This window comes from Pelophylax lessonae (genome assembly GCF_965119305.1).
Source record: "Pelophylax lessonae genome assembly, chromosome: 8".
NCBI lineage: Eukaryota > Metazoa > Chordata > Amphibia > Anura > Ranidae > Pelophylax > Pelophylax lessonae.
In genome coordinates this window covers 275579827-275595063 of record NC_138775.1, presented here as the reverse complement: position 1 = coordinate 275595063, position 15237 = coordinate 275579827, and the positions used below count along the sequence as shown (strand labels likewise).

At 46.2% G+C, this 15237-nt stretch overlaps 1 protein-coding gene across 1 annotated transcript in view; it reads right to left on the bottom strand.

Annotated features, from left to right (window-relative positions):
- LOC309561220 (uncharacterized protein) overlaps window positions 1–4456 on the bottom strand; it is a gene marked incomplete at its 5' end in the record, with an annotated part of 41873 nt that extends 37417 nt beyond the window's left edge. Inside the window, 2 exons of the mRNA XM_082265000.1 lie at window positions 2060–2974; window positions 3770–4456. Of these exons, the coding sequence (XP_082121126.1) occupies window positions 2060–2974; window positions 3770–4456 (1602 nt within the window). The remainder of the gene's footprint in view (window positions 1–2059; window positions 2975–3769) is intronic.
- Between the last annotated feature and the right edge of the window lie 10781 nt (window positions 4457–15237).

The window sequence follows — 15237 nt, the reverse complement described above, 5'->3', positions numbered from 1 at the left end:
TGGAAGCGTCATTTGTGGACGGACATTTTATGGTTACACAACCAATCACATTGCTATAATCTCTTTATATGGACTGTAAACTGAAGGATTTATGAATAAATGGTTGTGGAACTAATCATCTGAGTTTCCATTATTTCTTATGGGGAAATTTGCTTTGATATAAGAGTGCTTTGGATTACAAGCATGTTTCAGGAACCAATTATGCTCGCAATCCAAGGTTTTACTGTACATTTCTAAGCATTAAAACTCTTGACAATGACTCCCTATTTGCTCTGTTTTTGTCTGTTAAATATACCATTGAAAGCATTTTGTTACATCTGTTCAATCATAGCTCCCAACTTTCTAAGATGGGAATGAGGCAAAAGTATGTAGGCATAGGACACATCCCCTGCCACGCCCCCCTTAACCACTTCCCACCCAAGGACATACCCATACTTCCTTGGGTTTCAGCAGAGATGTATAGTAACTAAGTAGAACTACTTCACTACTTTACTTAAGTACCGAAAGGCGGTATCTGTACTTTCCTGGAGTAGAATTTTTTTCTCCTACTACCACTTTTACTTCACTACATTTTTTCAATGATTTCAATACTTCTACTCCGATATTTTTTTTTTGTGCTGCATTGTTACTCGTTACTATTATAAAAATTACCACTGCCAGAACAGTAGATGGCAGGTTTCATGAAGCTCAAAACATGTGTATTATCAGCGCATAGGAAAATAAATGCTACTGTATGTATAAATAAAAGCTGCATTTGAAATAATAAAAAACAATATGATGTTCAAACTTTTGACTTCTTTCTTTAATAACTACATAACACAGTACTTGTACTTTTACTTTCAGTACTTGAGTAGCAATTTTTTTTCAAAACTACTGGTGCTTTTACTTTCAGTACTTGAGTAGCAAAATTAAAAAAAAAAAACTACTTGCAGTACTTAAGTACAAGAAATGTTGAATACTTTAGCACTTCTACTCAAGTCACTTTTTGATCGAGCACTTGTACTTTTACTCAAGTATGGGTTTTGAGTACTTTATACAACTCTGGGTTTCAGTGGTTACACCAGGATGATGCCTGCACCTACAGACATCATCCCGGTACCATTATTTTCAGTCGGCGATTCTGCAGAAGGCAGAAGTGATCTGAGTGGCTAATTTTTGGTTGAAAATGTAATCTTTATTTGCATAAAAGATATACAAAAAACAATACTTTTGTCGGGGTACATTCTCCCCTGTACTGCGACGCAGCGCATAAATACACTACATTACAATACATTTCCGGTCATACTAATAAATACATTCAATCACATACATTCATTCTGCGGTATGATGCCTGATGTGGTGTGCGGAGTAAGGATACCCCGAGCCATCACATCATGCATGACGCTGCAATACCCCTATAAGCATGAAACTAAGAAACGTTATCTATACGTAGCATGAATCAATCAAACAATATTACATTTCAAAAAGCAACAGGTGTGATAGGGGAGTGGGAGAGGGGGGTAAGGGGAGGGGAATGAAATCACAGGCCCGAAGCTTTATTGAATGGACAAAGACACACAAGGGAGAGTGGGGGAAGGGGAAATCTTCAGACCTCCTCTTCCTCCATGAGATCCATCAGGTTATAGTCTCTGAGCAGACTGTGAACCAGTCTGCGACAGTCCTCAATGGACATCCTCTCCCGCTGGTGGATAAGGCGCTTTCTGGCGCACCATAAAGCGTCCTTAAAGCAGCACAACACCCGCCAGGCGTTGTCAATGTCCTCTTGGGAAAAAGTCCCATGAAAAAGTCCATTCAGCACAGCAAAATGTGTGATGGCAGTCTGTGGGACAAAGTCTCTCAGTTCAGGTTCCAAGGCCCTCAACAGGCTCTGTGCAAATGAGCACTCCCAGAAAACGTGGTAAGACGTTTCCTCATGGATGATACAAAAGGGGCAGTGCCTGTATCTGCACAAGTTTCTGGCATGCATAAATGTCCTGAGTGGCAAACCCCCCTGGACAGCCATCCACGCCAGATCTTTATGCCTGTTGGTGAGTCTCTTTGAAGAAACATTCCTCCAGACCACTTTGCAAGTGGCTGAAGGGAGGCCTGGAACAGTCTCAGCAATGTCCGATGCTCTGATCAACTTGTAGATAGTTTTTGGCTTCCACAAGTCGGGCTTAACTCCATGCAGCCCCAGCTCCTTGATGAACTTGAAAGTGTCCAAGTAGTACCAAGGAGTGTCCCAGTTGTAGGGGATGGAGCTGTCCCATTTGTCCCATCCTAGGGACCTCCAGAGAGGCAGGAGGAAAAAACGGGACATGGAGTTGCCTCCAGAGTCCGAAGTTCTGTCAATCAAAGTTCTGCGGATGCAGTTGCAGGCAAAGAACACCCCCAGTAACGTTGCGATGTCGGGCACGCCCTTACCGCCCTTGAGGGGTTCCTTGAACATGACTGCTCGCTTCACTCTGTCCATCTTGGAGCCCCAGATGAAGTGGAACACCGCCCTGGTGATGGCCTTGCAGGTGTTGACCCGGGGGGGCCAGGCCTGGGCGAGGTACTGCAACACAGGGAGGATCTCGCTGCGGAGTACCAGTGTTTTCCCTTCGATGGTGAGTTCTCTGAGGCTCCATAGTCCAAACTTTTGTCTCATCTTGGACAGTCTCTCCTCCCAAGACTTCAGGGCTGCGCCCTCAGCTCCAAACCAAACTCCAAGAATTTTGATGAAGTCCGCCTTGATGCTGAAAGGGATTGATGCAGAAGAAGGCAGGAACCACTTTCCGAAGAGCATGATCTCTGACTTCCCGCAGTTGACTTTTGCCCCTGAAGCTTTGCCGAAGTCCTCACAGGTCTGGACGAGCGAGTCGATGGAGCGCTGATCAGCACAGAACACCGTTACGTCGTCCATGTAGAGTGAGCACTTGACAACCCTTCTGTCCGGTCCCGGTGCGGTGATCCCTCTGATCTCTGGGTTCTGTCGGATGCATTCGGCAAAGAGCTCTATACAGCAAACAAAAAGCAGAGGTGAGAGAGGGCAGCCTTGTCTGACCCCAGAGAGAACAGGGAAAGGGTCAGTTTTCCAGCCATTCACCAACACCGTACTACAAATGTCATTATACATCACATTCACATACGAACAAAACATGTCCCCAAGACCAAACCTGCGCAGAGCTCTGCACATAAACTCATGGGAGACACGGTCAAAGGCCTTTTCCTGGTCAAGACTGACCAGGGCCGCGTGCACACGGCGGCCTCGAATGTACTGGACCGTGTCCCGGACAAGCGCAAGGCTGTCCGCAATCCTGCGGCCAGGAATGCCGCAAGTCTGATCCGGGTGGATGATCTGTCCGATGACAGATTTCAGCCTGTTGGCCAGAACCTTGGCGAGGATTTTGTAGTCCACGTTCAAGAGAGAGATGGGACGCCAATTTTTCAGATCCCCTCTCTCCCCCTTACGCTTATACAAAATCGTGATCATCCCCTCCCTCAGCGACGGAGGCATTGTGCCCTCCACCACCATCTCCTCGTACAGCTCGAGCAGGTCCGGGCCAACGAGATCCCACAGCGCTACATAGAGCTCCGCTGGGAGACCGTCGCAGCCCGGGGTCCTGCCTTGCCTAAAGGATCTGACGGCAGAGTGCAGTTCCTCCAGCGCCAAGGGGGCGTTGATTGCCGACATACCTGCAGGATCAATTTGGTTAGTGATACCTGACAAGAACCTGTCGGCCTCAGCCGTATCTGTTTCTTTCGGGGAGTAGAGGTTGGTGTAGTAGTCGCTGACCACTTGCATCACAGCCTCCTTCCCCTTCTGGAGTGTTCCGGTCTCGTCCCGCAGCTCAGACAAGGGAGTGTGTCCTGAGTGGAGTTTCCTGAAAAAGAAAGAGTTACATTTCTCACCTTTCTCAAGATTCTCCACCTTGGAACGGAAGACGAGGTGCCTGGATTCTTCCTCGAAGTGTCCTTTCAGGCTCTTCTTGGTGTCCTCCAGGTCCTGCCTAACGTCCCAGCCGCAGTGGTGAAGGTCCTGCAGGGACTGCATCTGGCGTTGCAGTCTCCTGAGTTCCCTCTTCCTGGCACACACTTGCTGGCGTCCCCTTGCCTGAAAGAAGCTGCGTAGCTTGACTTTCACAAACTCCCAGTAGTCGCTTACCTTTCCGAAGAACCTCTTGTCCTCCTTCCAGGTAATGTAGGCCTCCCTGAGTTCCTCCAGCAGTTCCTCATTTTCCAGCAGGGTACCATTCAGCTTCCAGGAGCCCGGGCCGGGGGCAAAGCCCTCGCCCAGGTCACCCCGAAAGTGAATGGCCCTGTGGTCAGAGAAAAAGCAGGGGACCATGGAGAACCCGCGATGTCTGACTGTCTTGGAGGTGAGCACGAAGTCTATCCTAGAACGCACAGATCCATCAGGACGGCACCACGAATAGTTCACGGAACCTTTCCCTATGGATCCCACGGCGTCCTTCAAGGAAGCCTCCGCAATCATCTCCTTGAGCAGCCTAGACGTGGTGTCGAGCTTTGCGTACATGCTGGAGCTGCGCCCATCCTCCTCAATCGGACAGTTAAAATCACCGCCGATTACTACTGCCCTGGTGGTGACGAGTTGGGTCCGCAGGGTCTGGAAAAGCTCCAGTCGCTCATTCTTATCTGGGGAGGCGTACACGTTGATGAGCCTAACTGGCTCTCCCGCCCATGAGCCGTCTACGACCAAAAGACGGCCACAGACGAGCTCCTGGACGGAGTCAACCATGAAACGACCACCCCTGACAAGAATGGCTACCCCTGCAGACTTACAATCGACACCCCCGGACCAGTAGGAGGGACCATGGGTCCACTGGGAGGACAGATGAGTGTACCTCCTCGAGAAGGGTAGGGCACACTCCTGGAGCATGTAGACATCACTCTGCTGAGTGGAAAGAAAAGTCAGCGCCACCTGTCTTCTAGACGCATCCTTGATGCTCCTAACATTAATGGAAAAGATGGAGATCTCTGCCATCATGTAAAGGAGATAAAGGGGCTAGCTAGCAGGTGGGCTGAACTTACCTCCCCTGAGGGGGGGGTGGTTCTTCCACTGCCTCTTGTGCCTGTCCAGTGTCCTGGTTCAGGCCGTTCTCCTCGAGGATGCTGTCCATCAGGTCCTGGGTGAGGTCAGTCTCTGGGGGAGCCAGATCCTTACCTTCCTGCATTTCTCCTTCATCTTCCCCCGCAGACTCAAGGTCCTCGAGGTCCTCCACCACTGGGTCCAGTCCAGCGATGTCATCTTGCTGGGCCACGGTGGGCCGCTTGGTGGGTTCTTCAGTTGTCGGGCTGTCTAGGTTCCGTTTTCGGCCTTTGCTGGTGGGGGGTGGGGTGGGGGGGGCGGTGGGCAGGGTGGGGAAGTCCTCCATGGAGGACAGGGCGGGGGGGGGCTGGGAGGGGGGAGGGGCAGGGGCAGGTGAGGTCACCTCCGACTCAGGGGGGTTGGGGAGGGATGGGTCGGAGGAGGTGGTAGGGGCCTGGGGAGGGGGGGACTCACCAGTGGCTTTCCGAGGTTCCTTCGCAGTCTTTTCCCCTGGCTTCTTTTTCCCAGCGCTGTCTGGGGCTCTGCCCTTGAGCAGGGCTCCAGCGTAGGACCGGGATCTCTGGGGGCAGTCTCTGTAGACGTGCTCCGCCAATCCGCAGAGGTTACAGGTCTTGGACCTCGGGCAATCCTTGGTCTCATGGCCTGCAACCCGACAGAACCTGCAAGAAGGTTCCTGACATTCCATACTTACGTGACCATGCTTGCCACACCTGTGGCAGGTATGGGGCATGTCTGCGTAGTACAGGAGTCCTGCGGAGGCTCCCAGAGAGAAGTGGGACTTCAGGTGTTGGAGATCCCCCGAAGGCTCTCTCCTTAACCTGCAAGAAACTGCCCACTTACCTGTCCAGAAGCCGTTGACATCGAGGATTCGGACTGGGTCTTTGGCCACGATGCAAAACCTCTGGAGGTAGGTGGCGATGTCTTTTCCTGGGGTATGGGGGTTCCTCATGGACACCGTTACCCGCCTTTCATCCCGTTGAATGGGAGTGTTCGCAACGAAGTTGCGGAAAGGGGATTCCGGGCCACAATTCTTCACCGCCTCCCAGTATCTTCTACAGACCTGTAAAGACACAAAAGTTATATAGAATATACCTTTCATGAAGGTCTGCACGGACAGTGTCTCCGCCTTGCTGAACCCCTGCTCGAGGATCATTTTCTTGCCAAAGATTTCCGGGGTCATGTCGGGGATTCTTCCGTCCACCTCCTTCAGCTGCAGCACCACTGTCTGCCTCATCCAGGGTTCCAGGGTAGGAAGCCCGTCTGCGGACCTGGTTGGCCTTGCTGAGCCCGACTGGCTAACGGCCACCGGGGTGGGGGTGGAGGTTGAAGCGACTTCTCCCGAAGTCTTGGCAGAAATGGCGGGGACATGCTTCTTCTTCCCAGTGCTCTTCCCCATGACGGAGGAGTTCGTCGGTAGTCGCTTCAGGAGAACTTCGGCGGCTTCCTTCTTATTCCTCGGCGTCTTCACTCTTTCGCAGCCTTTAAAAAGGCCCTTGTGCGCCTACTGCCCGAAGGTAGTAGCGCAGAGTGGGGGGGAGGAGGGAAGATCGCAATCTCGTTCCTTGTGGGGGCTAAGCCTCTAACCCAATAGCAGCGAGTAGGTGAAGCTGAATTTAATCAACGATCCTACAAGGCCGAGCAGAGGGTACCCCACAAGGACCAAATGGCTTGGATAGATACAAATGTTTCTCAACGTCCTAGCCGTAAAGCAGAGACACCCCTAAGGGCTAAAGTCGATACTACACTTGATCTTAGCCAAAAGGCCGAGAAGAATTAGCCACTCGATCACTTCTGTGGGTGGAGGAAGGGGGTCCCATCGTGGAGGGCAGGAGCTATGCAGTCAGCAGGGACGACTGCCTGGGATAGAGAGAGAGGAACTGACATTGTTCCCTTTTCTTTGTAACCCTGGAAACCGGGAGCGACGAGTATTCGGAACTCCGGTTCCGCCCTTTTGTTTACCTGGCCACCAGTGGCCAGAGAAGATGCTGATCACTCCGATTGGCTGTATGGGGGGCCAAAGGAGAGATTTCAGGTCTAACAGACCCCAAATCTCTCCATAAAGAAGACCTGTCGCGGCCCATGCTGATGTTGTTCATCCATTGTAATAGCAATAAAGTTTGTACAAAAAAAAGGGAAAAAAAATAGTTGTATAAAATAAAAAAATTTAAAGCGCCACCATCCCACCGTGCTTACGTGCAAATGTGAACGCATACGTTACTACCGCACATATATGTAAATGGTGATCGCACCACACATCTGAGGTATTGTCACTAACGTCAGAGCAAGAGCAATAATTCTAGCACCAAGTCTCCTGTACCACTCCAAACTGGTAACCTGTAAAGGCGTTTAAAGCGTCGCCTATTTTAAGGATCGTAGTTTGCCGCCATTCCGCGGGCAGACGCAATTTTAAAGCGTGACATGTTCGGTGTCTATTAACTTGACGTAACATCATCTTTCACATTGTACAAAAAAATTGGGCTAACTTTACCGTTTTTTTTTTTTTTTTTTATTCATGAATGTGTTTTTTTTACCAAAAAAATTGCATTTGAAAAACCACTGCGCAAATACAGTGTGACATAAAAAATTGCAACACACACCATTTTATTCTATAGGATCTCTAAAATATATATACTGTATATATATATATATATATATATATATATATATATATATATAGATATAGATGTATGTAGATATATAGATATATCTATATATATTATATATTATGTTTCTAAGTAATTTTCTAGCAAAAAAAATAGATTTTTACATGTAGGAGCGAAGTGCCAGAATAGGCTTGGGAAAGAGATGGTTAACCGGTTGCCAACCACAGGCCGCCTTTTTACTGCGCCAGTGTGGCTCTCCTGCGCAAACTGACGTAGACCTATGTCGGTCAGGCGCCCGGCAGCTAGGGGGCGAGCCCGCACACTACCGCACCCACTCGGCAGCGGGAGGGAGAATGGGCAGCTGTTGTAAATACAGCTGACCGTTCTTCTCCCTGTAATGATCACAGAACGCCTGTGATCGTGCTATATAGGATCACAGGTCTCTATGGTCATTTCACAAGCCACGCCCCCCACAGTTAGAATCACCCCCCTAGGCTCACATTTAACCCCTTGGTCACCCACAATGCTAACCCCTTCCCTGCCAGTGTCATTATTACAGTAACAGTGCATATTTTAGCACTGATTACTGTAGAAATGTCACTGGTCTCCCCAAAAGTGTCAAAAATGTCAGTCAGGGGTCCGATCTGTCCGCTGCAATGTCCCAGTCCTGCTAAAAATTGCAGATCGCCGCCATTACTAGTAAAAAAAAGAAAAAATGACATAAATCTTTCCCGTAGCTAGTAGACGTGATAACTTTTGCGCAAACCAATAAAAATACGCTTATTGCGATTTTTTTTTACCAAAACTATGAAGCAGAAAACAAATTGGCCTAAAATGTAAAAAAATTTTGATTTTTAAATTTTTTTTTGAGAATGTTATATAGCAGAATGTGAAAAATATATTTTTTTTTTTTTCAGAATTGTCGCTCTTTTTTTGCTTATAGCACAAAAAATAAAAATCACAGAGGTGATCAAATACCACCAAAAGAAAGCTCTATTTGTGGGATAAAAAGGACATCAATTGTATTTATGTACAGCATCGCACGACCGCGTAATTGCCTGTTAGATTAACGCAGTGCCGAATTGCAAAATATGGCCTGGTCATTAAGGGGGGAAAATCTTCCAGTCCAGAAGTGGTTAAAGGAGAATTGTACAAAAAAAAATGACTGGTTGAACCCAGAAGTGCTTCTTTACCACTACTATTCCTTTATATTGGTATTTGGAGTTTACAAATGCAGTAATTTAGAAGTTGGATGAAAAGTTTAGCACTGGGAAACACTTTTTGATAGATAAGTAGTGCATTGTATATACAACTATATGGATCAGACCAAAATGAGGGACAAATGAGGAGGAAAGAAGGACAGAGGGACTTTGTTCCAAATCAGGGACAATCCCTCGAAACGAGCGACTGTTGGGAACTATGGTTCAATAAGTGCAAAAAAACAAAACTACAGATCCCGTCAGAAATCGAGTGATCTTTGCCCCTTACTAATGCTATTTCAGCACATCACTTGAATGGGCACAGCACAAAATTCAGGTCCCAAAATAATAATTAAGGTTTTCCAAAGCATCAAGCTTAGTCAGACTAGCTCACAGCCAGAGACGCAAAACACAACAGCGCAATGTCCTTTGTCCTCCAGCTGCGGAACGCTTGATTAAAGAGCCTCGCTGTTCTCTCTCTATATTAGCTGGCAACTAGTAATGCAGCTCGATGGAGAACAGAGAGAAGGATGTGTTTGTGACACCAGGAACATGACATGGGACAGAGGACACAATGAAATGTTTCCAATTCTGGACAGACGCAGGAGGCTCTGGTATAGCGACACAGTCTGAGGTTTCCAAACATCATGTTCTATGCAGATACTCTGATGTCAGCGCAGGCTCATAGACGGAGCTCAGCCAACTGTGGCTCTCTGGCGGGCAAAGCATGCTGGGAGAAGGTTGCTGGCGAAAGCTTTCAGGTATCTAGGGGTACAAACAGATATTTTTGTCTTTACTGGAACTAAACAGCTTGAACTGTAAACACTCACCACACAACGTCACTTTGTGTCCTTCAAAAAACATGCTTTTTAAAATAAAATGTAGAACGTCGCATTCTGACGTGTGGATTGACCACATGCATCCAATATAGTTCCAGAAAACAAAACTCTTGTTTAACCACTTGCCGACTGCTCACTAGAGCTCTACTGCAGCAAAGTGGTTCGTTATCGTCTGGCGACGTAGACCTACGTTGCCAGACACACCCCTTTCTCGGCGGCGCACGCGCGCCGCCGGAAGCTCGCTCCCGCTGTATTCAGTCACAGCGGGAGTCGGGCCAGGGGAGGAGCAGAGGCGATCGCCGCTGCTCTTCCCCGATCGTCGGGGAATCGAGTGTTGAGATCCGTCCGCTTGTGTAAACACAAGCGGGCGGATCTCCTAAGTGACAGGCAGGGTCAGATTGCAGGGTTCAGCATAGCTGAACCTGCGATCTGTCCTTGTGTCACATAGTCACCTCCCCCCACACATGTCAGTAAGCACCAGGCATACATTAACCCCTCCCTCTCCAATAAAATTAACCCCTTCCCTGCCAGTGTCATTTTTACAGTAACAGTGCATATTTATAGCACTGATTACTGTAGTAATGTCACTGGTACCCCCAAAAGTGTAAAAAATGTCAGTCAAGGGTCCGATCTGTCCGCCGCAATGTCGCAATCCCGCAAAAAAATCGCAGATCGCCGCCATTACTCGTTAAACAAAAAACACCAAAAATGACAGAAATCTTTCCCTTAGTTAGTAAACGCAATAACTTTTGCGCAAACCAATCAAAATACGCTTATTGTGATTTTTTTTACAAAACATAGGTAGCAGAAAACAAATTGGCCAAAAATTTATAAAAATTTTGATTTTTACATTTTTTGGGGGGGGAATTTCATATAAAAAAATTTGAAAAATATTGTTATTTTTTCAAAATTTACGCTCTTTTTTTGTTTATAGCGCAAAAAGTAAAAATCGCACAGGTGATCAAATACCACCAAAATTTTGTTTGTGGGAAAAAAAAGGACGTAAATTTCGTTTGGGTACGGCGTTGCATGACCGCGCAATTGTCAGTTAAAGTTGCACAGTGCCGAATTGCAAAAAGTGGCCTGGACGTAAGACAGCAAAATCCTCCGGTGGTAAAGTGGTTAAGCCTTTTACAGTCATACACATATGAAAAAACGTAAATGTATATTAAAGTGGAACTTTACCCATAACAACTCAATATAAAATATATATTTTTTTTAGCAAGGAATATACATTCCACGTTAATAATTATGCTACCGAAATTAGTGTGTGCTGTAAATTACCTCCAGCATTGTTCCTGTTTCTTCTTGCTGGAAGCTACCATTTTGCTGAAGCCAAGAGCCCCTGAACAGTAGTAAATCATAAAGTGTTAAGGGGGTATGGAAGAGGGTGTGTCCTATGCCTACATACATTTGCTCGTAGGTGTCCCTCGATCCCAACTCAAAAAGTTGGGAGGTATGCAGAGCAGGGTGAGACAGTGTATTACTGGATTTTAAACAGTTTAGGCAATTATATTTAGTTGTGAATAAGAAAAAGGTGCGCGAACCTATGAGTGAAATAAACTGTGAAAGCAGCACTGGAAAAGAAATTATATGTAAAAGTTGTACCATATGAATCATAAGTTACAAAAGTGCGCTAATAACAAACAAAAAGAACAAAAATGTCCATATGTGGTGTCTGCTGGAACCAGCAGCTAAAACAAAAGTCTTTACATCCAGGAAAAAGTTCTCAAATGAAAAAAGACCAGTTTTGTGAGGATTAGGGAGTGATGAAAAGGTGGGTGTGACCTCTTCCCAAACGACAATCCAAGATAAGTGACTTCAAAAGCTTATATACATGTGATGACACCCAGTGATAGGAGGGGACTCTTACCACATTAAAGAGAGATGTAGGCATATACTGTGCTATCCAAGAGTCCAAACGGTCAGCTGAATGAAGCGGAATCTCAAATGGAGTGGATCAACCATCAACTTCCAAATTATAGGGGATCTATAGGCTTCCAAGTATGGGGATATTGCCAAAGAGATCGTGCCAAAAAAGAGAAGAGGGGACTATAGTGCATTACCTCCAATTTTATTCATAGAAAGAAGTAGAGTAACACTTACAAAGTCCAGATAGGTAAACAGCATATATTGGTAAAGTCACGGACGCCTGCAGTACGATCCGAGACTGTTAGCAGCACGGCTAGCTCCCCTCGACGCGTTTCCACTGAAGAGTCGGCTTCTGGGACTAAATTATATTTAGTTGTAAATGGGAAGGGGGTGCGCTGATCAGTGAAAAAGCTGCTACCAGAAATATAAATAAATGGATGAATGAATAAAAGGTGCGCTAATTCAAAAAAATATATACATATGAAAATATATATAGACAACTGGTGCTGGTGAAAAATCCAACAATGATATAAATAAAATGTATAAATTAAATACAAGTGTGTTGTGACAAAACAATGAGTAGTCCAACAGTCCAAAGTGAAAATTTCTCTTCAATTTGTGGTCAATATGATGCAAAATACAGGTGTGAAAGTAATCCTACAAAATCATTAGATAACAGTGATGTCCCTCCACCTGGTGAATTTCCTCCTTACCCGGCGCAGAAAAGGTAAGTGCAATAAGTGAATCCAATATGATCCAAAATATACTTTTCACGTCATGTCCACCTCCAACCATGTGATATAACACCGGTGCAAAGAAAATAATGGCCTCTTACCAAAATGATAAACCAAATACGTTTGAAAAGACGAGAAGTTCCATGTGGCACAAAGGAGAAAGGAGACATCGCTGGAAGTGGCAGCAGAGGAAGCCTATGTCGTGGATTGAACACCCATGTTGATCTAATTGGGAAAGCTGCCCACCCCATCTACAGGAGAAGGGATCAGTGCCATTCCTACATCAGTGTCTTTTTCAAACGTATTTGGTTTATCATTTTGGTAAGAGGCCATTATTTTCTTTGCACCGGTGTTATATCACATGGTTGGAGGTGGACATGACGTGAAAAGTATATTTTGGATTATGCAAGCAATCCTTAGTAAAGTTTAGAGAGAGAGAGAGAGTAGAGTCAAGAGGAGAGCCCCCCCCCCCCTACAGGAGGGGTGACCCAAAGTCCAACATAAGCAAGCAGGGGAATAAGAGTAGCCCCAACACAAAAAGATCTTTTAGTACCACCCACCTTTCCGCTAAGGGTAAAGCCCCATTGTAAATGCTGTGTATATACATCCTCAGCCTTGATGGTCCAACCACAGAAAATACAGGGGACCATTTCTCCCAATAATGATCAACTCCCTAGCTTCCCACTAGGCCAGTGTTGGCGAACCTTGGCACCCCAGATGTTTTGGAACTACATTTCCCATGATGCTCAACTATACTGCAGAGTGCTTGAGCATCATGGGAAATGTAGTTCCAAAACATCTGGGGTGCCAAGGTTCGCCATCACTGCACTAGGCAATAAATGTATTTCCTTCTTCCCACTGTGCCCCCTCTACCAGGTCAGGGCTACAATTTAACCCCAGTGACACCTAAATTCATAGCGCACACTCCTCCTGTGGGGACACCTAGTAGCCAGCCAGGGGAACTACAACAAGCCACATCTGTGCCCTACCATACAGTATCATGAAGGGAATTAGGGAAAGAGTAATTCTAATAAAGGAGCTGAGCCCTGAAACACATAATATAAGTGGACGCCTCTCTAATGTCCTAGGTTGCCACCTTACTGCCACTCAAAACCTCTGGATTGGAACAGTACAAGACTTTGTGTCCCATGCATTTTTCAACACCAACTGGCACTTTTGTCTGCATTCCCTAATTCCATCAATGGTTTATAACTAATTTTTTTATAGGACCTGGGGCGCAGGCTTTGGGCCCTGCTTAGGCTTTACCTGCACACAGTTGGTATGGTCTTATTAAGTTTGGTGTTCTGCTGTTTTATGGAGTGTTTTTTTTTTTAATCTATATTGATTTTTGACCCCTTAAGTAAACACAAGACACCAACTTAACCATTGCAAGCTCCGCATCATTGCAAGCTCCGCATCCCATCTGATCAGTCGTTGTAGGCCCCAGAACTCATTATACCCATAGCTCCCAATTGTCCCTGATTTCAAGAGACTGTCCCTGATTTGGAACAAAGTCCCTTTGTCCTCCTCATTTCTCCCTCATTTTGGTCTGATCTGTATAGTTCTATATAAAACACACTTTTTATCTTGCAAAAAGTGTTTCTGCTAAACCTTTCATCCAATTTCTAAATTGTTACATTTTCAAATGTCAAAAGCCAACATAAAGCCAACAACGTAAAAAAAAAAAACACTTTTGGATTTAACTAACCTTTTTTTGTATAAGTCTCCCTTTGCGGGGCATGACAGGGGGTGTGTCCTATGCCTACATACTTTTGTCCCTCATTCCCATGTCAAAAAGTTAGGAGGTATGTATACCCCTATGTGTCTGGGCTTGGGTAGCTCAGTAGAAAGAGCTCCACTGTAGTAGGCAGGGAAAGGAGTGCAGGTGCCGTGGGTTTGGGTATTTTGGGGAGCCTGTAGCAGTGTATCAATACAGCACAATGTATGTTGCAAGGCTTCAATGTTATTTTTTTCTTAGTAACTGATAAAGGTTTACTTAAAGCGGAGTTCCGGCCTAAAATACCTTTTTTAACTAAAAATACCCCTATAATAATAATCCATCACCCTTTACAGAACCGTTATTCTCATACTTACAAGGTGTACAGTATTGGATTTTAGTCAAAATCTAAATTTTAAAAAAGCTGTCTGAGCGTGGCCATCTTGCATGTGGGCATCTGAAGCCGCATTGTAATCTGCTGTGTCCTTCTTCCTGATTCCAGGGAGTGTTCTGGGAGTTCTTCCTGATTCCAGCCTCCTGGGAGTGATGACAAACAGCTCCCAGGATGCAATGCAAAGGCAGAAGTGATGTCGGTGGCCGTGGCCACAGAGGGGGGAGAAGGAGGAAGTACAATCAAAAATGCCCTGAAAAGAAGGTAAGGGACCCCCGAAAAAAAATTTAAAATGCCCAATTGTTGATCAGCATAGCGAGCACTCCAGGAATCACTAAGGTTGCAAAATAGGCCGGAACTCCGCTTTAATGCGCAGGTGTCCTTTTGATTAAACTTAAACTAACTCACCTTCCCACATCACTAAGGCCACTTTCAGTTTTTTTGGGCGGATCTGAACGGTCACCCCATGCATCTCTATGGGGCATCGGATGTCAGCGGAGACATGTCCGTTGATATCTGATCCGTCAAATCTGGACGGATGGAAACCCTATTTTTCATCCGTCCAGCGGATCAGATGGGATTGGATCAGAACTGACCGTGTTCCCATCCGATTCCCCCATAGAGATGCATGGGGACCTGACAGCTGTGTCTCCGCACACAGCACGGAGAACAGCTGTCATCCTCCTGCTCAGCCGGGGATCGGCGGATCGATCCCCCGCTGAGATAAACGTAGTCCGTCTGACGGACAGACTGTGTGAAAGAGCCCTCAAGCTAAACTGCACCAACTCTCTAAACAAGCTGCTTAGTTATGCAGACCATATACGGGTCGAATTCAAAACAAATTTTCTTC